The following is a 24,695-nucleotide window of genomic DNA, read 5'->3' as shown; positions in this document are numbered from 1 at the left end:
TGAAAAGACACCGGCAGCGCAGTAATGAATTGTGCAAAAGTGATTAGCTCCACTTCAAACAATTTAGTAATAATTTATGCAAGCAGACATTTTATGAAACAAGTTTTCGATTTTAATTAGGACAGAAATTAAGCTCTTGTTATTTGTGCGCCCTCTGTCTCTCTCTCAATTCAGTTCAGTATTAGGCTACTGACATGAGTTTAGCTGACCAATGTTGCCAAAGTATACTAAAAAAAAAAAAAATAGCGAGTCGACTATAATCGGCGGTTTAAGGCCTCCTTGGTGTGTGTGTGTGTGTGTGTGTGTGTGTGTGTGTGTGTACGGCAGTCTGTCTTTTTCTGCCAATAAACACATAACAGCCTACACAACACAGTCCACACAAATGTTTGCAAATTTATACAGGAATGGGCAGCAGTTAGATGTCTTCAGAAATCAGAAAACCTTCAGAGAAATACATTAAACATGCATGCTACATGGTTCCAATATTTCAATTCCATTCAACTTTATTTATATAGCACTTTACACACAACACAGTTGATCCAAAGTGCTTTACAACACACACAGAGGAAAAATAAAAACAAAAGAAGAACAAACACAATAATAGAGGAGAAGTTAGTTATTAGGCTCTAGGGGGAGGTAGATCTGTGTATCATCTGCATAACAGTGAAAGGAAATGTTGTGTTTCTGAATAATGTGGCCTAGCGGTAGCAAATAGATGGAGAACAGGATTGGACCAAGTATGGAACCTTGGGGGACACCACAGGACATGGGGGCAGAGGAAGAAGATGAGTCGCTAATAGAGACACTGAAAGATCTGTTAGATAAGTATGAATAAAACCAGTTTAAGGCAGAACCGGAGACCCCAACCCAATGGGGTCTATAGCCCATCTTTCAACACTTTCACCCAATACAAAATAAATAATATTGCACAAGAATTGACTGAAAACAGAACAAACAATTAGGCTTTTAACCTTTTGACCTACAGTTCTAATATGTTTGCCCCTTCCTCTAAGGTGCTAAACTGAGTATATCCCCATTTTTTAAATCAGCAAAGTAAAATCCATAAACTTGACAGAAAACCTTTTAATACATTAATGTCCTAAATCTATTCTTTCTTCTCTTCCTCCTCTTCTTTCTTTATCTCCTTCCCCTCGGTATCTGCTGGCTGTCCATTCTCCATGTTTTTGTCTTTGGCCATGACCTTGGCCATGTTCTTGCCTGTGGTCTTCAGGATGGCTTTGATGCCCAGGTTGTCAATGTTGTACGCAGTCACACTAACATTGATCACTGACTGGAGAGCAGTCTCTGTGGCTGTGCCTGCTTCATCACCATACCTTCACCATGGATAATACGGAGTTAAGGGAGAGGAGTACGGTCTAGGAAATCAATTAGGACTTGTGCAGAGTGGGAAAATGCTAAGTGAAATGTAGGGACTGCAAACAAATATAAGCGGTTATAAGACATGGTGTGATATTGGTTCTGTTGTCTTTACATCAGCACACTGCAGACCAAGAAAATGAAGGAATCGTGTTTCAGTTTGTAGCAGTTTTATTAGTAACAAAGCAGGAAAAAAGGTCTACACTTATGAACAGCAAGAGCACCTCCACCCAATACAAGCAGGCATTTAGCTGCCATTGACATGGACAGACAGGGAAGACACACACACATACCAGAGGCTTTACCTATGCCAAGTCAGAAAATAACCCAAAGCACATACCATATTTATCCAGATATAAATGAATCAAATAGTCAATATGATGAAACTGGATTTTTTATGAGAGGGTTATTTTCAGACTTTACTGTAGTTAGTGGAAGCGTGTACATAAAAGTGTTGAATAGGGTCAGTCGTTAGTTCACAGGTCTTTGCCTTTACTCCCCTTGCAGTCAAATGTTGCTGGACATGTTTAATAGATTCTCTAAGCCCCTAAATCTGAAAAGACAAAGGTGTGAAATCAGATCAGTTCCCCAATGTACCAAGAGGTACGTAACACAGAGTGGCAGCCTGGTTTCTGCATCCAGTTTTCTGTAAAACGGTTAACTGGCAAATTCAGAAACAGGCTGGCACTAAGATCACAACAACAATCAATGACAGATTTTGAAGTGAACAGAAAAGCCTCAACCAGAGAATATCAGTTTTCTAATGATTAAAGGAGCAGAAATGGAAAACATCAGAACTTACTTGTACTTCACAGTTGTGACCGTCTCTGATGCTACACTTTTGCCGACATTCTTAGCCCCGGTCTCCAGACCCGTCCACATAGTAGAGAGACCTGGGATGGAGGTAAACAAAAAGCAAATGTTAAGGGACTCTAAAACTGACTTGTATTACTTTTGTTTAGGAGACCTTACATGTTAAGGTGAATTCATGCCTATTTTTCACAGAGGTCTAAGTAGTCGATGTGCACCTCCGATAAATATATCAGTAACTGTGTGATGTTCTTGCAAGCATCACACAGATATGAGCAGTTGATTAGTTGATTGTGATGTCTATTAAAAGAAGGTGATCAGTAAATGATGCTTATCCATGTGTGTCATTGTGTGATTTTGTTAAGTTTGTGCTTGATCCTGTCGTCTCTGTTCTACATACCCTGTACGCTGCTGACTGCCACCAACTTGGCTCCATCCAGGTTGGAGGCACGGCCATCTTTGCTCTTCTTCATGGACTCTGGGATCAGCTTGGCGCCATGTTTCTTCACGTGGGGCGCAAGCTTCTCTCCCACACATCCCGCCACTGTGCTCACTCCGTTTACTTTAAGCACACACATCGATACATACATACATACATACAAGTAGCTATGTGAAATAGGGCTGCACAATTAATTAATTAATAGTTTGGAAAATTTGGAAATTTGGTTCATATTGTGATTTTCATCACAATATGAACTACTTCAATTTCCAAATCACAAGAGGGTACATTTATCTTATGAGAGCGGTGGATACTAAAAATGGACTCCTACACATGGTATTCTGGCCTATAAATTAAACTGCATATTGTAAAAAAAAACTTTCATCACCTTAAGCGACAATATCTCAGTTTTTTATTAAAAATGTTTCTTGTTAGTTGAAGAATCTAAAATATAAAAAAAATATGTCTTTATACCATATTGCAATATTCAGCAAAATAATCCCAATATGATTATTTGTCAATATCGTGCAGCCCTAATATGCACATACAGTAGAGTAGACCATAATGAACATTGGTTATGGAGAGCGTGCATAATACACTTGACAGATCATAATCATATTTTAGTTAGAGAGTTTACTTCTTGTTTACTATCCCATTATAGCTCCATTCCTTCCTCTTCCCACTTTGGCCAAGGACTGAAGATTGATTTAAATGTTAATTAAGTCAAAAACCTAACCTGCCTCCAGGCAACAATTCAAATCCACAATAATTGTCCTTTCGATCTGTTATGTTCAACTGGTATATGAATAACAAACACAATTCTGGCCCTAGTATTGCTCCTATGAATGATAGATTTCCGCAGCATAATGATGTTTTCTAGTCCATATTGATTTTAGTCCTTACCCAGGAACTGGCTGACCCGGACAGCGCCCCCGGTGGCCTGTTTAGCCACCTGCAGGCCTTTGGTGACTCGGGGGCTGACCTCTGCAGGTGTGTTCTCTGGGGTGATGTGGTCCCGCAGCTTAGACGCACCTCTTTGGATCGCTCTGCCGGTGGCCTCCGCTCCTTTTACAAACCCTTGACTCAACCGCGTAGCTCCTATGGAGAGAGACTCTTTCAGTGGTGAATGTGTAAAAGCCAATATCACTGATTATGTATTAAGACAACGTGAAGAACCAGGTGGGTGGGGTTCACCTGTTAGTGCAAGTCTACTTTTGGCGAGGCAAGTTATCATTCACAGAACAGTGTTTTGGTAGCTTTCAGACAACATTCGCTGGTTGGACTGATTTGGCCTGGTGCTAAATATCATTACATGTGACAAACTCCACCCATCTGGCCCTTTAGGCAGGGCAAAAACAAACGCTGCAAAACAAGCAGTAAAAGAAGTATTTGCAAATGCTATTTGAGCCAGCTGTGCACTGAGGTGGTGTTAGGACAACACTTTTCTCCCATCACTGAATCTTGGTAAACAGCGCTCTCTAGTGGTGATTTTTATAAACAGCAGAACTACATATATTTTCAAAAGGTAATTTATCAGCAAACAAGATATATTTTTTCGTTGTTTAGATTTTTTCTTTATTAAGACTCACACACACACCCACGCACACACATACCTGACAAGATGCCTTGGGCCATCTTCTCACTCCATTCAGGAAGTGGTGGTTTTTCTTTCCCTCCTGTTGCCACAGTGAATCCTGTTTCCTCCGTTGGGGGACCAAGAGGGACTTTCTCACTCAGGTTGATGACCTCTGACCCCGCCCCATCTACTGGAGCCTGTCAGACAAGACATCAAGTCAAATGCTAAATAGATAGGTTCTTTTTACAAGAGGATGCACAGCTAGATGCTTTTAATATCTGGGTGTACTGGAAGACGATTACAGAACATAACCCCAAGCCATCGTATACACCCAAACTAGTGGCTTACATTTCTGTAAGCCATGACTCAACTAAGAATGTTTCCTTGTTGTGGATGGAAACATTCTTATTTTGCTCCTTCTGAAGTGTCAAGATAAAAACATGACAAGTATATTTAAGAACGGATTACACTGCATATGGTGCGATGGCGCATTCACATTTCTGGTTTCAACAATACGGCACTGTAGTTATCTTTGTTAAAACAGCAAAAGGTGGAAACACACAGGTATGTGGAGCAGTCAGGAAACATTATGAAAGGTGAGGTGTAACAGTATAATTAGCCTCCATCAGAAGCAGCTATCGTTTACAGCACACATTTGCATGATTGAATCCACCCACATGCATACCCATCCTGCCGTTTTCTACCTCTACATCATCTACAGTGCTTTACAAATCTTTCCATCCAAAACATGACGACTGACCTGGACCCGGAGTTCAACGAGGTGCGACAGGAGGTCCTGGAACATCTCCCGGTCAGCAGCGGGCAGTTCAGACGACAGGACTATGCCCACGTAGGAGCCCGGGGTCTCCGCCACGGTGTCAGGGAACATGAAGATCCCTGAGTTAGCCAGCAGCACTGGAGTGTCTGTTGTCAGCGGGTAGAGCCAGTCACACACCTTGAAAACACACAGACACACACAAAAATAATCCCTGGTATGTGCCTTCAGGTAATCCCCTCTACAGATATGATAGGGATTTCTTAAAGGAACTATGAAGGCCTCTAAGACAGCTCTATTCATCCGCACGCCATCGTGACCCAAGAGGGTGCAGGTTTTCATTCCAACAAAACACTACAGCAGCTCATTTCTCTGATTAGAACACCTTCAACCAGAGAGGAGGAACAACTCAGTAGAATCAGCTGCTGTAGTGTTTGGTTAGAATAAAAACCAGAGACTCCTGAGTCACAGTGGCACATGCTTGAAGACCACTGCTCTTAGAAATCATTCATTTCCCCAAGAGGCAATCTGTAAAGACTGAACTGAAAGCGATCAATGTCCTTTGTTCTTGTCTAATCAACTTCACAGATCTAAGGTGATTTCATATCGTCGCTGTCAGGTGAAAACCTTGTAGTTCCAGTTTTGGTGATTTTCATGTTTTAACTACAGTTGCAGGATTGATGCTCCTCTATTGGTTGAGAAAGTTCTACAACCCTTGGGTTTATGAAACCTTTTCAAAACCAATTAGATAAACAAAAAAATGCATGGTGGTCAACCTGGAAACAAGGCTGTTTTTTGTAGTTCCTGAAAAGTTAACATTTTGGACATACAAGTTTTTCACCTAACAACAGTGATATGTGGCCCATAGGTCTATGAATTCATTCCACTTCATTCAGTTTATCCCTTTTCTTCGTGCATCTTGTAGGTCTTATGGCCTTGCTACAAAATCAATTGCCCCTCTGAGACAGATAAAGCTAAAGTTGAGTTGTTTTTGGTCTCTTTCTCTCTTGTGGGACATCAGCACACATTCTTGTTTTCCAACAAGCACAGTGTGCCCTTTTCCTTTTGACCCAGTGCTTGCCTCTCTCACAGAGAGACACATTATAGGGTTTTAGCCCCATTAGGACCAATGCCAGTCACCCATACAGGCAGGCATGTGTACAAATACAGATAGACTTGCTGCTGCACTGTGCCAGTGGTATGCAGCGTGACAGCATGACCCCAGTGAGGGCACAGCACACTGACCAACAGCACAACAGAAGCGCAGAGTCATCTGTTAATGGGACCATTGTATTGCTGGGACACAGTTTGCCAGAATACAGGAGAGCAAGCCACCCAAACCGACATTGGCTGCACTGCACTATACAGCATGGAATAATGTCTGTTTTGTAGAGGTGCCAGAACACATTATTGTTGCTTTTAAGCTTTATATGGCCTCAATACAAAATGTCTCACTTGCAGAGCTGCTGTGTGTATGACAGACATTCAGTCTAATATATCTAATAATCAGATTAAAATATTATTAAGGGAGAAAAAAAGCAATAGTTTATAATATATATCATATCAGACAGCACTATTGACAAGTTGTCAGAAGGCTCTAACTTAATAGGCCAGAAAGAGTCAGACCAGATTAATGTCATAAGGCAGAGCACTGAGCTGTATCTGTGCAATGTGACCTTGTGCCACAGTAGTCATATGATACTGTTAGGCAAAACTCCCGAGGTTTGGTTCTACTAGTCCAAGAGATTGACATTAAGAACCTGATATATACATAAATACACTGCAGTTTTGCATTGGGACAACTCAACGTTATCAAGAGTCTGATCCATCTTAAAACACAGTTAGAAAAAAATGTGAAATGAAAAAACAAACCAAAAAAAAACACATAAATTAGATCTGTGTGAAGGATCCTGAGCTCTATTTATGTCAAACTGGTTTCACATGTAATTGGTTTCACGAGGGGAGCATCAGGCTTGCCAATCCTCATCTCCTACAGCTGGAGAGTGCATGGAATGAGGACACTGCGACTTCCTTATTACGTTAAACTTAACTTCCAATGCAAATGGATAATTCATTCAAGGCATCCTCACAGTCTTGTTGTATGGGTACTGGTCAATGCCATCCCAACATTAATAAACTGGAAAACAACTATATTAAAGTCAGCTGTTTAAGCACTCATTTGTTATCATAATGTCCATAAGACGAGATATGCATGCGTTGTTATACTCAACAGGGAAAAAGGTCCCAAATGATGATGATGATGATGTATCACCTAGACAACACCATTTGTAAACACAAGATTTGTCTGTAGCTAAAAATCATATATTGTATATCACTGATTTACAGTTTATAGGAAAACTGGTCTAATAGTGATGAAATTATTTCATCTGGTGGCCTTCACACCTGAAAGTAATCACTGCAAACCAAAGGTCAAAGTCAACTCCTCTCTGTGTTTCTCTTTATCTTTCAAATACACTCTCCAACACAAAAAAAACACACATACACCCACATGTTCTTACATGTAGAAATGCTGAGGGTCTCCCGGCGGCCGAATCCTTGCGCTGACCATTGAACGTGATGATGCGCAGGTAGCCTGGATAAAACAGGGAGCTGACCTGCCCGTCGGGTGTCACGAAAAACATCTGCACCCCAGAGGGGATGAACAGCAGCTCCTCTCCATCTCCTCCTCCTGCTGCTGCTGCTGCTGCTCCAATCTGCTCCCCCAGCCCCAGGGCCCCTGCGGCAGGACTGTAGGCCAGGCTGTGGTGGCCCTCTGTGGGCTGTGGTGTGTAGGCTGGAGGCTGGTCTCCAGGGAGAGCCAGGGGTAGCAGCGGCTGGGTAGGTAGAGAAGGGACTGTAACCTCTGAAGGGAGCCTGTATGTATGGGGAGCGCCGGGTGGAGCGGGCCGGACAGGGGCTGAGGTTGGGATGGGGAGTGTGGTTAGGATGGTAGCAGGCAGGGTGGGGTAGAGGTGGTGGAGGGTGCTGTGGGGAGGCTGCATGTTGGGTGCCAGAGCTGGATAAAGATGGAGAGGGAGCTCCATCAGCACTCGCCCACCCTGGCCTTCTGTGGGCAGCTCAGCGGTCTCCAGGTCAGTGAGGTGGGTGCTCACAGTCCTCAGGGTGTCCCTCATCTTCTGCTGAAGCTGCCTGGCCGTGTCCCAGGCGGCTCCCTGCTGCTTCTCCCCCCCCGTGGGAACTTCCAGTCCTTGGGTGAGGTGTTGTCGGCCCTTCTTGTAATGCTCCAGGGCCTCCGGTCTTTTCCCGGCCTCCTCGGCGGCCAACCCCCGGCTCAGACAGTGAAACGCCAACTCGTACTGGCCCTTGATGAGCAGCAGCTCAGCAGGCTCAGCCATACTGAGGAGACTGGATATCTAGGCTAGTACAGAGAGAATGGAGGGAGAAAAGAAATGGAAGAGTGTTGCTCCAAAATTAGATAAAAACACCTACTGTTACAAGGTTATTTATGGCACAAATCTAAAACAAATTACAATAGTTTTTAAAGGATAAGTAACTTTAGTTATTGGCAAAAAAAGTAACAATTTTTCAACAGTGTTTTCTAAAACACAGATTGAATATTTAGTTATTAATGGACTTAAAGTAGTTTTTTTTCCCCCTCAAAATGGATATATGTATATATTTTTTAAATGAACTCTTCGAATGGTTTGATGGGAGACAATGATGTTTGAGTAGAAAGAGGTGACATTATAGTCATCTCCGCAGATATGCTGTTGAACTAGGGGTTAGTAAACAGACACCAACCAAAATAAATTATAAATCTGCTGCCAAAATGACCTGTTCAGCTTTAGGCTATTTTACGCTAGAGTAGATTAGTTCATGTGATAAAAATCTCTGCAATGTGTATGTGGTCTGACCTGAGGACCATCAGGTTTTACCGGAACAGCAAGACGGGCTTTCAAAAAGTAACTCCAAGTCATTTAGAAGAGTCCCTTGATAATTATACGACCAAACTTTACAAGAGACAAAGTTTAGACATTGTTCTCAGCTTTCCGCGCCCTGCGTTCTAGCATATCTAGACAGTGATACATTTTTCCCTACATTATGCCTGTCTAATTGTCAATTTCAATTTAAAGCCTTACCTTGACAGCCAAACTTTACCTTCCCAGGACAAAAAATCCCAACAATAAAAAAAAAAGTGGTCTAAAAAAAAAAGTGAGACTTCAATTTCGCCAGCTTTTCTGTGTGTTCATAAAAATTATTTCGTCATATCAACGTGTTCACTTTACGGTCTGGTTGAATCGGGCGCAGCTCAGAAAAACAGAAGTGTCACAGCTAAAAACAGAAGTGTCAAGTCAATCAGAATACACGAAGACAGAACTTCCGGCCACTACTTTCAAAATAAAGCCCATATTAACGAACAGCGTTTGTTGAGTAATGCTAAGTGCAGAACTGAAAATAATTTACTAGGGAACCTGTAGTAGATTCAAAATTATTCCCCCCCCCCCAGAGACTTGAGGCTTCACTAGGTTCCCAGACAATTAAGACAAAACCCTCCAAAAGGCAGTGAAATTAACAGTGAGGCATAACATTAACTAGTAAAATGACAGGACACACACATGCTTGAGAATCTTTCAAAGATTTAATTACAAGATGCAAAAGCTGCTGTTCTTGATTCAGTGGCAGCCTCTGAACCAAGAAGAAAAAAAAAATTCAAGTATTTGAAAAAAATATATATTAAAACTAATGACTTACCATCTTAAAAATCTCATACAAACACTGATACCTGCAGGTATTGAATTTTGAAGTCATGAAACATGTTTTTATAATTTTATTGTAATTTTAGATACCTACTTTAAAATGATAAAATATCTCCATTTAAAAGTTAAAAATGTCCAGAGGGGCGTGGCATATGCCCCGTATTGACAGTACAAGCTTATGCAAGTGCTGTGTTGTGTTCTCATCTCATAATGTTCTGGCAGCAGCGTCAGTGGAAGGGTGGAGCAGTGATTCATGGGAAAGGCAGGACAGCAGGTGGGGTGATCCGTGAAACTCCATGATACCTATAGAAAAAAAAAAAAATATTTAGGGATTGCAAATGTCCTGGATGCATTAACAACCCACACAAACTGAAAATCATAGACGAAGATTCCAAAAGGCTAGTAGTCACTCAGTGTACAACAGCTGCAAGACATGGCTTACTTTGAACTCTTATACTTGTCCCTGATGGCCTGTTGGGGGCGACTCTCTGCAGTGAAGTGCAGCTTGTGGAGGTCCTTCAGGCAGGGCAGGATCTCAGCCATGGTGTAGCCGGTAAAGGCATGCAAGGAATCTGGCTAAAACAAGGAAAGGAAAACATACCACAGCATTCAAACCAGAGGTGTGACCAAGTCAACTTTGCTCGAGTCCAAGTCTCAAGTCTAAAATGTAGATTACCATGTTAAATCCAAGTCAGTTTAAATGTAGAACACAAAGTCAGGTCAGAATAAATTAAGAGTCTAGTATCAATTTAATAACTTAAAGAAGACTAAATATCTAGGACTTCTCAATGCAATATCGTTTTAATAGGATAAAAACTTGGCAAGTGCGTCTTGAGTTTGATTTCTATAATCAGTTTCAACTTCAATAAATTCAATCATTCCATACAAATTGAGAAAACAATTTCAATTCACTTGTCTGGTGGAACAAATCTCCTAACTTTCAAATCAAAGTCATTTACACAAATACAAGATCTATTGTCAAGACTTTAAAAACCTTTTCAAGTTATCAAAGGACAAGTTAAAGTCAAGTCTCAAGTTCTCTTCATGCGTCAAGTCTCAAGCACTTAAAACTGTGACCCGAGTCTGACTCGAGTCCAAGTCATGTGACGAGTCTGACTCAAACTGATGTTCCAGTCAAGCTTACCCAAAGAGCTTTGTTGAGAGTGTAGTTGGCCAGGCAGTAGGCTGCAGCCGCCACCACAGAGGGAGCGTACTGTAGGAACGGATCCACTTCCAGCAGGCTCAACTCTGCCACATACTGAAAGGCAAGAAACACAACCAGCAGAAAACCTCCATAATATATAACATTACATCTTTTAAAGCTGACAGCACCAAGTCAGAATATTGCAACATGGCAATAAGATGTAAATTCAAAGGACAAAAGCCAATCTCATCTGATGTGTTGAGCTGGTTTTACTCACCAGGGCAAGGCTGTCTGTCTTGGAGCAGACAGACTGGATGCTCATGTACTGGCGAAGGAACTGGTATGTGGTGGGCACTGCCATGTTGAAGGCCAGCACCCTGAGGAAAACATGCTCCATTCGGACCAGCTGCTTCTTGGTGTATGTGTTGTCTGTGATGTACACAAACTCCTCCAGCTCAGGAGGGAAGATCTCCTCATATTTTCTGCAACAGATCAGGCAACATCACACTTTTCAATTGTGCTTCTTGGTTGCAAGTTGCCGTGAATTCTCAAATGGATGCAACCGCCTGAGGTGGATTCTTGCCATGACTAAATAAGGTTTTGACAAATCAATATGATGAATCCCTGGATTGGACAGGCACAGTATCAAAGCTTTAACACACACTTACGCAGCCAGCAGTACAGCAGCTGTGCCAACCAGCTGCAGCTTGCCCCGCTTCACAGATGCTGTGCAAGAGAGGAAGCGGTCCAAGTAGTTTACAGCGAGGTACAGGGTTTCGCTACGAAGCTTGTACTCCTGGCTGACCTCCATCAGCCAGTCCACCAGGATGATCCGCATGCAGTTGGTGATCTCTGGATGGTTCCCCACGTAGCCTGGCTTTGGCCTGAACTTCATCTGGCATTTGAAACAAAAGCAGTCGTCATGAGCTATTTGTAGTGGACTAATGAGCAATACTGCATGGCTACAATGCATTTAAAGTTCCCATGAAATGAACTCCTATTACTTTTACTTACTGGAAAACAGAGCATCTTTCATGGTGACCTCATGCTACACTAGTAGACGTAAATATAAATTTCTAACCAATAAACCCCATCAGATTTAACAATTCCACCCCTCCCATCAAAGAATATTTCTCTCCCTGAATCATATGCCATTGGTTTAGACTTTTGATTGATCCCTCACTGCATTATGTCCCACCCCAACATCCTGTTTCAACAAGAAATGCATCAAATCCATGAAGTAAAGATGCCATTTCACAGGGTATTTAATGTAAACATTAGTATGACTACAGGCAAAATAGTAAACAGCAACAGTTGGATCAATTTCGTACTTCACTCTCCCTCAAGTGTCGGTAAATGTCCTCTGCATACTCTGACAAACACAACACGTCCTCTAACAGGGCTTCATCTGGCAGGGACTGCATAGAAGTGTCAGCGCATGAGCCTGCGAATCACAAGTGTCATCAGCAATTGAGCAAAGAACATAAAAGCATTACAATAAAAAATAAAAAGACTTGCATGGTAGAAGTTTGTGTGTAGTCTCACTTGAACTCAGTTCCAGGAAGAGTCTGAAATCTCTATGTTGCAGGGCAGCAGCATCCTCATCCAGGAAGTCAGCCTCAGAAGCCACCACCTCACCAGAAGCTGTGAGAACAACTTCACACGCCTCGTCAATATGCACATCGAAGCTGGAGCTGGAAGGACAGCCGATGAAGGCGGACTGGGAGCTGTCCAAGATGGAACTGTGTTTGGAGAGTTGACCTCCCTTTGGAGAAAGATGAATGAGACACGATCGCCACAATAAGATGAAACTTAAATGATCTGTGTATGGAGGCTGAGTTGAAAATGGCACAAAATGACTCGGGCTACTCTACTGTGCTCCTCTCACTCACCTGGCTGAGGGATCGACTGTGCTGCTCATTTTCTGTCAAGACACCAAGCACTGTTCTTTGTCTGGCCCTCGGCACCCAGGATGCATCCATTTTGTTTGAGGTCAGAACATTTTCTTTGCTGGTGAGACTGCCAAGGTGGCCGTTCGTGTTGAAGTTCATCTTTAAACAAGCAGATGGGAAAAGATAAAGGAAGAAAAGCTTCACTGGTCGAGTTTAACTACCTGCCACACCTGCCCTCTATGTTCCCAAGACAACCCAATTAATACAGGCATTTCAAAATAATCCAACATGCTAACAAATTTCTTTGAATTGAGCTTGCCTAATTTTCCTCCTGATAAAATCCTACAGACTATGATTATAATGGGTTCAGAATATTCTTGACAAAACTTGCCAAGACCACAGTGTAGCAGGTCAAGGTCAAACAAATGTGTCAACTCATACTGAAATGTATCTGATTAGAAGGAAATGTTCAGAACTCCCACAATGATCCTAGTGATGGGAAATATAAGAAAAATGAAAAATGTGTAGGAAAATGTTATAGTACGCTGGCAAAAAGAACAAACAGTTTAGGTTATGTTTTGTTAGCCTCTTAATTGGCCAATCTGGTTGTAAAGAGAACTGTAAGACCAAAAGCAATGGTAATACAAATATAGAGTATTGATTTGATGTAGTAGTAAAATTCAAGTGTCTCTTAATGCGTCGTCAGCCCATTGAAGTGTAAAATGAGTAAGGTTAGGTTAGGCAGTCTCTGAAATTGGATGTACAGTTTGCAAAGCCATGCTGAATGGGTTTGAGTTTGCTCAGGACGATACAGGACGTTTAAGAAACATTACCATGACTACAAGAAGAAGCAAATGTATCAGCATTCATCAGCTAAAAACACACGAGTTAAGACAAACGAGGTAGCAAAATATATCAGCGGCCTGCAAATATGCGCATCATGTCCGTGCATCACAGTGCAAACGACGTTTTCCTGTCGGCTTTAAATTAGCATCCTAACTGCAAACTCACCATAATCAAGATCGGTTAGCTGATCTACGCGGGAACCGAGAACGGGATACCTGTTACTAACGTTAACCTAACCGGGCTAACGTTACCAAGCTTTTCACCAACTTTCCTAATTGTGGCCTGTTCAGGAACAACCGACGATCTCTCCTTCGGTCAAGCGGTTGAAAGCAGCTTTGTGATTGCTTTCCGATGAAGAGAACCGGATAACCTGTTGCCTTGTAAACTAATCAGCTGTTTCCATCGAAGCGCTCTGTCCAATCACGTGTCCGAACGCAGCAACGGACGTTCGTCATTGGACAACGCTGTGAGTCCAGCCTGCATTCTAAATTGGATTTACCTGAGCAAGGTGTTTTGATTAATTAACCCGAGAATGCATAAGAGTTTTCATAAGACAGACCGAGAGATATGTTATATGCTATATTTTAATATTCCAGCACAAAGTGGTTTGTGAATTTTAAATTAATCTTAGGACTTTTTTTTTTTTACTTTTTGAGAATGCTGTTGCATGATTACCACAAGTCTCTGCAGAAGGGGTAAAAATGAACCCTTATTGTGCAAACCACCAGATATTGGTCTGTAGTGTGCAACAGTGATACACTGACTCATCAGTATTCATATTTGATCCTGTGATATGTGTGTATAGCCCATCTCTACAATGTTTCCTGTATTTGGGACTTTGCACTTATGAAAGATAAAGAGAAACTTTTTGGTTTTGACTTCCGTTTGGTCTTGATATTGATTCCTGTGGGTAACACTTGCTCTAAGTCTGCTGTATGTGTACATGAGTGTGTCATGGGTGCTACAGTTTGGGGAATCACCATGATATTTCTATGTAACTGGCCATAACCTTTTGCTAGCTCACTTTATTCATGAAAACTTGAAAACCAGGTGCCAAAGAATCTGAATTATACAAAACATCTAAACTAATTTACAACCACAGATGATTTAGTTTTTACAGATTTGTATTTAGGTTAACCCAGAGACTGCTGTAATTGATGCATGTTGTCGTATACAGTATGGTCTGCTGTATACAACAACATGCCTTTTGGAACCGCTTTGAGTAAAAGAGGTTTATGCATCAGTGGGTTAATTTACATGGCCCTATCTTACATTAGTATGGGCTATTTTTGTCTTTTGAAGTGGGGGTGCTGCAGCCTATACCTGCTGCAGGATAATTATTTCCAACCTGGGCCTTATTTTCCTAGTTTTGCCAGGCCTCCTAGCTCTGGGCGGGACAGCCCCTACACCTCCCGTTGGTTGTATGATATATGATCAAAATCAACCAAGCAGCTTATGCCAGTCCCCCTGTCCTGGAAAATGAAGGAAGGAAATGAAAGGAAATGACTAGCCGCACAGACACAGAGTGCTCGTAATGGGCTTCTCTGGGGTGAATGTGGATGGCGTGGAGAAGCCTGAGCTTTATCTTCACTCTAGGTTGCGGCTGCATACCACACACAACTGCTAGTGGATATGGGCCAAAAGCTGGACTGTGGCTGTACCATGGGCCTCACTGTGACAGGAGAAAGGTCACTATGGCTTAACCTGTCCAGCCTGTCGGATAAGGATAAACATGACATTGTGGACTCAGAGTTTGACCCTGCCAAGGCCCTCTTCAGGTCTGCTGTCATCTGCATGAAACAGGCCTGTGACCTCAGGAAGAAAGAGGGCAAGGTCTTGGACCTCTGTCACCCTCAAAAGCCTGTTCCCTGCCCAAGAGTACCAGGCTCCCAGTAGCAGAGCAAGCATTGAACCCCTAAATGAGATGAGGAACAGGGAGATAATAGGGAAAACAGTCATTGGAGTGAAATTGAGTGAAAAACTACCTCATGCTTATGCAGACCATAAAGTATCGAGGCATGAAGTTAGACACTTGTATCAGGCCACTCCGTCAGATGGTTCAATTACATTACTAATTTCAATTGTCCCCCTCACACTGTTGAAAATGAGGGAGTTTCAACACTGGGTTGTATACAGATGTTTGTGCCCTAATGGGCTGTGATCTCTGCACAGTCTGTCTGAAGGATCTCAGTTAGAGAGCCCTCATGAGAATAGGCATATCCTTGGGGTGGTATCACAAAGCATTTCAAAGCAATTCACAAGCAGATTGCAGTGAATCTCAAATGGCCATCACAGGTCTGCCACACCCATATAAATTACCTTGAGTTATTCTTGGCTTATAAGACTGTGAAACAGTTCCCGCCCTTTCTCCAAAGTTTGATGATGACAACACCATGATGACAGACAACGCCACAGTGTCAACTACCAGGGAGGCACGCTCCCTGCAGTTACACAGGCTAGCACACAAACAGATAATGTGCTGCTGTGTGCATCTTCTGTCATTGTACACGAATCATGTCACAGGTGCCATTAACGGGGAGGCAAACCTTCTGTCCAGGGAGAACTCACCAAGTAGAGAATGGGCCCTGAACATAAGTTGTCAATAAAGTTTGGCAGAGATACAATGGGCCACCAAAGATCTCTTCACACTATGACTAAACTCTCAGTTCCCTCTCTTTTTCCTCACTGGCAAACGACAATTCACCATTGGCTGTGGATGTGCTGTCACACGTGTGGCCAACTTAACATTTTCCCCTTCTCAGCCTGATATCCCCAACTCTAACCAGAGTGAGGGAACACAAGCTGTCCCTCATTATGGTTGCACATGCAATGGCCAAGGAAACATTGCCTGGGGGAAATAATCCAGTTCCTGTGTAGTGAGCCCTGGCTGCTCCCATTGTTATCCCAAGCACACACACTGGTTTTCTGGGGTTGGCCTGTGAGAGACTTAACTGTAGGCCTACCAGGTGCTGACTATCCAAGTGCTGGGGCCCCATCTACGTGCTCATTATACATAAAATATACGCAAAAGAGTGCATGTTTGAAATGTAGTGCAATCGTACGTTAATGTAATGTACAGTAATGTCAGTATGTTATTAAGTTCATGTCCAGAGGGGGAGTTTGTTGAGAGTGTGTGTGGCAGTCTCTCTCTATGAATGATGAATGGGGGTGAAGGCATGATTTGGTGTGGTCGTGGGGGGATGGATGAGGAGTTTCTTGGTTTTAGAAACATTGAGTTGAAGAGAGTTATTGTCACACCATGTGTTGAAATGAGCTATGGGCTGTTGGTAGGCAGAGTGAGTTGTTCTTGAGAAATGCAAGAATGGTGGTGTCATCAGTATTTGAAGTAGGTGCTGACAGGTTGGGCTTTGACAGTCATTGCTGTAGCGGATATAGAGGAAAGGGCTGAGCACATGGCTTTGGGCTGTTCCAGTGTTGGTGATGACAGGGGGTGAAAGTTTTGTGTCTCCTCTGACTGCCTGTGGCCTGTTGCTGAGAAAGTAGTGGTACGAGATGAAAGGTGATAGAACACTAAGGTGGTGACGTTTCTTGATTATCTAATCCTACTGTATGTTGTTGAAAACAGAGCTGAAGTTGATGAACAATAGTCTGGTGTAGTTTCCATGTGATTCCAAATGTTGTAAGAGGCAGAGTAGAAGACAGGCTATGGCATCTCACTTTATAGGCAAGGGCTGACAGAGGGTAGGATGATGCTAAGAACCAGTCTCTCAAAGCACTTAATAATGATTCGTAAAACACGGTAGTAGCAACAGGTGTATAGCAGCTGTTGCTACTGCCACGTTTCAAGAGTAAATGAAGAATTAAAGATGGCCAAAGTTGTGTGGTGGTTTGGACGCCACCTCCAGGATCCCATGTGCTCCCTCTGGCCTTGGTGTAGGTCCCATCACAGTCTTCTCCATGTGTGTCTCCTGTTTCCTATCAGCCTTCTTTGTGTCTCAAGAAGGAGAGAATAATATAATTTGGGGAGTGGACTCTCTAATCTCCTCAAAATATATTTATCGATAGTTACAGATGGTCAAACATGAAAAAAAAGTCAGACAAAGGCAAGAAATGGGCAGGCGTATAATTTTTTTGAGTGACATAAGACAAGACTTCTAACAGCCTGCAGGTTCTAAATTGTCCACTAGATGGCAGATGTTCTCTTTAGTGTCATTGGTTTGATGTCTCATCTGCAATGAATAAGCAGACTGGGGTTTTTAACACTGATGTTGTCATGTCAAACAGAAATTTAAAAGAAAGGCCTTGTCAAATTATATAGCCATACGGATATAGACTGTCGGTACAACCTCAAAAAATGACAAATACAGTGCATAGTTTTGATAATATTTTTAACTCGACATAGACACCTAATGGCACTGGGACCCAGTGATATCTAATCCTCCAAATTACTGTAGAACCTTGACTCACCCAAACCCCTCAGGAATGAGGATGGTGCAAACCAGTGAAATGTGAAGTTATTAAAATACCAAAGCAGCTCCTACTCGAATTTCAGTTTGCTTTTTTCATAACACTCTGCACAATATGTTTTCTGATTTTGTGTATCAACAAATCACTGCACACAATGCCACCATTCATTCATTTTGTCTTTTGTCTAAACCACTAATTTTGGATGCCTAAATGTTGCATAAATTCAATATTTTTACCCTTTTTTGCCCTAAGGGAAGTTGACTTAGAGCATATTCTGATTCACAGCCAGGACCTGGGGGAGTGACAACAGGGGCTGGTTTGGAGGCTTGCACAAATACACATAAACAGACCCGGGCGCTGCAACCACAATCTTGTAATGTTGGCCACTGAGCAGCTCCACTGGAGCAATTGAGGATTAAGGATTCCAATTTGAAACCTTTTGGTCACAAGCCTGCTTCTTGAACCTTCAGCCAACCACTGCCCCTAATACCTTCCCTAAAGCTGTTTTTCATGGTGACTACATCACTTTATAATCACCAACATTTTGCAACAAATGCTTTATTCCTTTTGTATACGTACAGTTAATGTTACTGTATTTTTATTAAAGTATGTGTTTACTATTGCAAAATGTAGGCTACTCTCCCTCCTCCTTTAAACCAAACCAGTATATTTCAGCTCCAGTGAATGTATTGTGTGTACCTATAAATGGCAAATAGACTTGAACTTGAAGAACATGAATTCTATAAAGCTAATATAATCCAAAGTTTGAGCTAGATGCTAATTCTCAGCTAATTCTCTGATTCTCCACAGATGTTAAATGTCCAGAGACCTGAGATCCTGAAGAGGCTGTCTGCCATTCACACCTATCCTAATCTGAGTGGTAAAAACAACTATTCTGCAACCAGCAAGGAAGTAAGAGAGGTGAGATCTAAGGCTGTACAAATACTGTGTGTGGTTATATTCATATAAGGTTGAAGTTATTTTGTTTCCAGGTATCAAATCCTGACTTGCACTGCTATAATCATGTGGGACCATCTCATGAACAACTATGCTTTCTTCTTTCCTTTATTTTTCTTAAATAACTGGGTAGCAAAAATGTTCCAAATGGATGGACACTGCCGGAGGAAGAGCTTTGACCTTGAAACATGTTGCATAGCTGCATGTATATAAGCCTTTTTTGTGTTCATCCCTTGCTTACTTATACGCTGTTGTTCATTTGTGCTCCTATGTGAAGCATTAATAAAGTTTCACTTCTTGCATTCAAGGCACTTCCTATCTGTTTATTTTTTGATTTATCTGTGAGCTACCTTGGACGACCTTTCTCCACTGTTTTTATGTGGATGCCAAATGGATAGATAATAATAGATAACATTGCAATGAAACTTTTCAAATGTAAAGATGATTATATATTTAGTCTTCCTAATCCAATGGGTTTTTAGTTTTTGTCTTAATTCTTGCCAAGGTATGAATACAGAGAGCTTCTTCACACATTGTGCCAAAACATCATTGAAGAAACCCCCCTGGTGTTCATACAACTTCACAACACTGTCTTAAGAGAACAAGTAACAGGAGGAGGGGTTTCTCTACATCAAGAGGTGGATTGACTTCAAGGAGCTGATCATCAGGCCGGCGTCCAAGTTACCTCCAGTAGACAGGTAGGAAAAAAGCTTACAGTCAACTGTCATCATAACATTTATTTAGCTTCATATGTTTTTGCCAGATTTAAAGATACAAGTCATTTCAGGTCATGATTCATACTTTCACACCCATGTTTGATGGTTTGATTAGATGGCATTTTACCAAACTAATCCCATGTCTTAACTAAATCCTAACCCATCGTAACTCAAAATACAAGTCTGTAAATCTTGACTCCAGTGATTACAAATTGCAAATATAAACAAACCTTTTGCAGCCTCAAAAGTCATGTAAAACTAATCTCTACATATTGTCAATATCAATCCAATCAATCCTCAATCCAATAAATCACCATATAAACAAAACCAGCAGTGCATGACTGTTTCAACAGAAGGCGGCATAAAACTATGCTATTATCAACATGTCAGACACTTATTTAAACATAACCACCTTGTTAGTGGTTTGTTAGTTTTCACTAAACAAAATTGAATTCACATAATGTCACAATGTTAATGGTATGATAATGTAATTTCCTCAACAGTGTAATAATATGATTTAATTTTGAGGGAATCAGGGAATGAGTCTGTGGTGAAATGGGATGCCAGAAACAATGTTATTCTTAATAAACTAAAATTAAAACTACAATGAAAGCTGGAATGTGTGGAAATAACATTTTACAAAATGAAACTATAACCTTTACTTCCAAAACTGAAATAAAAATGTTAACTACTGAACAAGCAGAGAAAGAGAACCCTCTTCAGAATAAACCCTTTAAACAAGAAATCTATTACCAACACACAGATGTGTTGTGAAAAAGTGAAAAATGTATTGTGTTTTTAATATCATATGAAACTATTGGTGCACAATATCACAGCCACATGCAGCTATTCAGCTTGATTATTTGTGTAACGTGTTAATGTTTAGGGAGCTGAGATGGATGTCAATAACAGTTGCCTCAAATCCAAAGGTAGAGAGAAACAAACAAACAAAAGCGATGAATCAAAAGAGGACAAAGGCACAATGATGATCAGGAACAATTTTCTATCTTTTGCAGAGATACAATACAGCTTTGGCTCCCTGTTGTACCGCAGAAACAATAATATATATATCCTCAGTTATTTGGTCCAGTGGAGACAGAAGATGGCCTGCTGTGGCTATTCTCGCTTCTCGAAATAAAATCAATATCCGTTCACGCTCTGCTGAGAGGAGAGACTGAGGCATCCACACACACACATATACACACACAAACACACGCGCATACGCACAGTCAGATATGTATGCACACACACACACACACAAACACACACAGCACCTGTTTGGAGACCTAACTCTCTCCCTTTTTATCCCTCTCTCTCTCCTTTTCATCCAGTCCCTAAGCAGATGCAGATTGTGTATGACAGATAGCATTGGGCTGCTGCCATTCCATTAGCGTGATGTATTGCTGCTGACAGGCTCGGGCCAGATGGGCTGGGGTTTTAAGCATCACCCCTAAAATACTGTGCCATCCCGGAGCATCCTCTAACTGGAGGTGGACACGTCTCATCACTCACCAGCAGGAGAGATCACAAGCAAGATGGCCATCCCATGCAGGCCCTGGGCCCAGGAAGATCCGTTATGGGACAGTTACTCTCAGGAGAGGCAGAAACAGGCTGCTGACTTTGAGGACAAGGAGAAGAAAAATTTATAATTTGTGTGAAACAGGCATCAGCAGCTTTAGGAGGATTTGTTAACTGATCATGATTCAACCCAAACGTAATAAGCCTATGACAGTCAAAGAATTCCACCACTTTACTGGCTCATAGCTTTTATTTTCAGTAAGGGACACTGCTTTGTGGATTTAGGTATTTCCATTGTGTAATACTTGGGTTTCTGCTGGCAGATTTTTATACTAGCAGAGGCATTGTGTTAGCTTCTAAACTGCCTCTCCCTGTTATCTTTCTCTCGTTTTCTTTTCAGCCACTTTCATTATCTGTGAATTCCCCCCCCCCCCCCCCCCCCCCCCCCAATCCCTCCACTAATCAAAACAAGAGTCAGTAATTATCCAGCCAGGTTAGTAAATTGTTGGGGGAAAGCACAACACCATAGAAGCCCCCAACTTTTACTCACCATCAGCATACAACCAATTGATTGGCTGTAGATATTGAGAGTGTGAGAGGACCTCAGACCAACGTTTATCGACAGCCGAGACTGATTACACTTTAACCACTGTCTCCCCCTGAGGAGTCTGCGGTGCACCGGCTGGTTTATAACTCTGTAGTGCAGAGGGATGTAGAGGGGGTAAACCAGTCAGTTCGCCTTTTTATTTGTAGAGAAGAGTTTTTAGCCGGCATAAATCCTAATGACGTAAATTCAAGTCTATCTATCTATCTATCTATCTATGTATCTATCTATCTATCTATCTGTCTGTCTGTCTGTCTGTCTGTCTGTCTGTCTGTGTATCTATCTGTCTATCCATCAGTCTCTTAGGGATGGGACGATATGCCAAAATTCAGTGTATCACAATGCAAAAATGTGACATTACATTACATGGGACAGAAAAATGAGTCGTGATATTTGATCCATTTTATTCTGCTGCAGTAATCACAAATGAGACAGCTTGCCCATCATAATTTCACAAGCTCTTCATCCAAATTATATTATTTGCACTTTGTGATTACATTTTTAAATTGTCATTTATGTTCAGAAATAAACGTAATTCTGCACAGTCATACTTTATTGTCATTCAACTTTTTATTTATTAAATCGTATTGTGGTTGTATCGAATCGCAAAGCCAATATTGAGTATTGAATCGTATTGTGAAATAAACATATTGTCCCATCGGTACTATTTATCTATCTATCTATCTATCTATCTATCTATCTATCTAATATATCCTCTACTGAAGGTTTCTCACACAGCCTCTGGTGTGTGTAATGAGCTTTCAATGCCTTTTTTTCCAGCAGAATAATCCTTTAATACTGCTCTTTGCTCTAATCAAAGGACTTTTTTGTTGAAGAATATGATTTAGAAACATTTGTAATTTTTCAGGGTGTTATGTTTCAGAGTAGTGCCAATCTGCTTTAATAAAAAGCCCATCACTGTAATGAGCCAGGGGCATGAAAAGAAAATGAGCTCCTAGGGAACGGGCGCTATGTCAAGACTGAGAGCTCTCATTGTCTGTCTCTTATGATGGCAGGATAATGATGCTGCTTAGACCGGGACCCACTACACACACACACACACACACACACACAGACACACAGAGACTCTCTAACCAATCTAACCGGAGTGCCCGAGGCTCACTTTATAGAATATCACAGCATGTGGCAATAACCATAATGATGCGACAAACCTTTGATGAAAGTTTAATTGTTTACTTTTTGGGGTTTGCTGCCTCTTTTTCTCTTCGTTAACTATTCAGAGTCATCTAGGGAGGAAGACAGTGTGTGAGAGAGAGAGAGAGAGAGAGAGAGAGAGAGAGAGAGAGAGAGTAAAGTCAACCACATTAGATATTCACTGACTAACTGACACAGTGAAAGAGAGAGAAACTGACGCTCAGTAATTGTGCTGGAAGGAGAGTTGTTGAGTTTCTTTTTATCCTCTACCTATGGCTAACCTCTCTGAGCATCAAATCTCTCCCAATCTCTCCATGCCTGAGCCATGGAAGTCATGAATTATGAATTTCTGAAGAGTAAGGTTTTTTTTTTCCTTTTTTTTAAATTTGCAATTTAAGGGCCCCCGAATCTTTGGTGCACTAAATTATTCATATATTCAAATGAATCCGACTTTGAGGACATTTTTTCCTTTCTTCTCCTCTTTCATGAATTTAGAGTGTACCCTTCCAAGGGATAGGGCAAAATTGCAAAGACTATTAGTGTTAAAGGGTTTAGGGGAACAGAATGTGGTCTCGAAAAGGTGTGAGTCCAGTTTTGGGTCTGTTTTAACTCACTCTGCAACCATGAGGCTTCTAACGGTTCAATAGTCAGAATTCAGACATGCGGCCTTGCACGTGTGTGTTGTTGTTTGTGTTTGTTTCCCCAGTTGTGGGGGATATTTTGAAGACAATACATATGCTGCTTTGTCTCAACTGTGGTCTCTCTCATTGTTATTCCGGGCAAATACAATCCCTTCTTCTCCCGTCATTCGCATGTGTGAGTGTGCCACTGTTCTGCCTCGGTATGTTTTCCCCGCTCCGTGCCCTCGGATATGTGGAGATCATTTTGACTGGCATGCCACTGTCATGACACGAAAAGCCGGGCATATTTATGGCCAACGTGTGATCTTCAAAAACCCTTGAAAAGGGAATGGAACATCACAAATGACTCCTCACAACATATATTTTGTCTATTTCTCCGAGATTATGGCTCCCGCCAGCAGGAGGGAGAGTAAAGGGGAATCTTCAGCTTTTCGTGCTCTCTCTCATCAAAGTTTTCCCTCTCACTCAGTAGGGTGCAATGGACTTTTAACATATTTAACGTCTTGACACTTTGCCTGTCCATCATCTCTGAGTCTATCGTTGTTCACAGTTCAACCCCCCACCCCACCCTCTCCCTACTTTACCCAAAATAATCCCCCAAATGCAGATGCAGGGCCTGTTGCTGCATGCCTCCCCCCTCATTAACATGCAGTGCAGAGACTGTTGTCCTCACAAGGGCAGCGCTGGGATGGCATGGAATCAGAACAGGCTGGGATATCAGGGAATGACACGGAATCGGCGGCCACTTCCTCGCCTTCCGGGATTAGTGACAAAAGCCAGCCGAGGCCAGAGCTCTTATCTCCATCCTTCAGTCCTCTCTCTCTCTCTCTCTCTCTCACACACACACACACACACACACAAATACACACACACGATACAAAAGCATGCATGAATACACACACATTCGCACATACAAACACGTGCACACAAACACAGACACACACGATACAAAAGCACACAAGTTTGCACGCATACGCTTGTGCAGCCATAATTAGCATTGCGGAACATATCCCCAGTTTAGCCTCTGTTGGAAGTGAGGAATCATGGGAATATGAGTGTTTCTCGGGATATGTTGCGATATAGGTGGAGAGGCGGGCCT

At 41.9% G+C, this 24,695-nt stretch overlaps 2 protein-coding genes across 3 annotated transcripts; both read right to left on the bottom strand.

Annotated features, from left to right (window-relative positions):
* Positions 1-164: 164 nt before the first annotated feature.
* Positions 165-9,255, bottom strand: sparta (spartin a). 2 transcript variants are annotated; one of them, XM_071533112.1, is made up of 8 exons: positions 9,078-9,255; positions 7,497-8,356; positions 4,963-5,157; positions 4,240-4,399; positions 3,530-3,724; positions 2,588-2,749; positions 2,180-2,270; positions 165-1,334 (listed from the first exon to the last, which is right to left on the bottom strand). In XM_071533112.1, exons 2-8 carry the CDS (start codon positions 8,331-8,333, stop codon positions 1,106-1,108), a joined length of 1,869 nt encoding a protein of 622 aa, XP_071389213.1. In that variant the 5' UTR covers positions 8,334-8,356; positions 9,078-9,255; the 3' UTR covers positions 165-1,105. The 2 variants fall into 2 exon arrangements, with proteins under 2 accessions (XP_071389213.1, XP_071389214.1); XM_071533113.1 differs by having other exon boundaries at positions 1,203-1,930.
* A 691-nt stretch (positions 9,256-9,946) lies between these two features.
* ccna1 (cyclin A1) lies at positions 9,947-12,890 on the bottom strand. The gene is made up of 8 exons (XM_071533116.1): positions 12,732-12,890; positions 12,385-12,604; positions 12,171-12,283; positions 11,508-11,734; positions 11,117-11,321; positions 10,840-10,953; positions 10,138-10,271; positions 9,947-9,998 (listed from the first exon to the last, which is right to left on the bottom strand). The coding sequence occupies exons 1-8, from the start codon at positions 12,888-12,890 to the stop codon at positions 9,947-9,949; spliced, it is 1,224 nt and encodes a 407-aa protein (XP_071389217.1).
* Positions 12,891-24,695: the final 11,805 nt, after the last annotated feature.

This window comes from Centroberyx affinis, unplaced genomic scaffold (genome assembly GCF_046629955.1).
Source record: "Centroberyx affinis isolate AG114_WGS23_722 - 3 ecotype Tasmania unplaced genomic scaffold, CSIRO-AGI_Caff_v1 ptg000159l_1, whole genome shotgun sequence".
Classification (NCBI taxonomy): domain Eukaryota; kingdom Metazoa; phylum Chordata; class Actinopteri; order Beryciformes; family Berycidae; genus Centroberyx; species Centroberyx affinis.
This window is presented reverse-complemented; position numbering and strand designations above follow the sequence as displayed.

What these genes read in the sequence shown, in the direction of transcription:
- sparta (XM_071533112.1), bottom strand. Translation starts at nt 8,333, where the DNA reads ATGGCTGAGCCTGCTGAGCTGCTGCTCATCAAGGGCCAGTACGAGTTG. An exon ending in GGCAGTCAGCAGCGTACAGG is followed by an intron (nt 2,271 to 2,587) that starts GTATGTAGAACA and finishes CCTCCATCCCAG; the next exon opens with GTCTCTCTACTATGTGGACG. An exon ending in GTCACAACTGTGAAGTACAA is followed by an intron (nt 1,335 to 2,179) that starts GTAAGTTCTGAT and finishes TCCATGGTGAAG; the next exon opens with GTATGGTGATGAAGCAGGCA.
- ccna1 (XM_071533116.1), bottom strand. Translation starts at nt 12,890, where the DNA reads ATGAACTTCAACACGAACGGCCACCTTGGCAGTCTCACCAGCAAAGAA. An exon ending in GCTGCTGTACTGCTGGCTGC is followed by an intron (nt 11,322 to 11,507) that starts GTAAGTGTGTGT and finishes GATCTGTTGCAG; the next exon opens with AAAATATGAGGAGATCTTCC. An exon ending in GACAAGTATAAGAGTTCAAA is followed by an intron (nt 9,999 to 10,137) that starts GTAAGCCATGTC and finishes TTTTTTCTATAG; the next exon opens with GTATCATGGAGTTTCACGGA.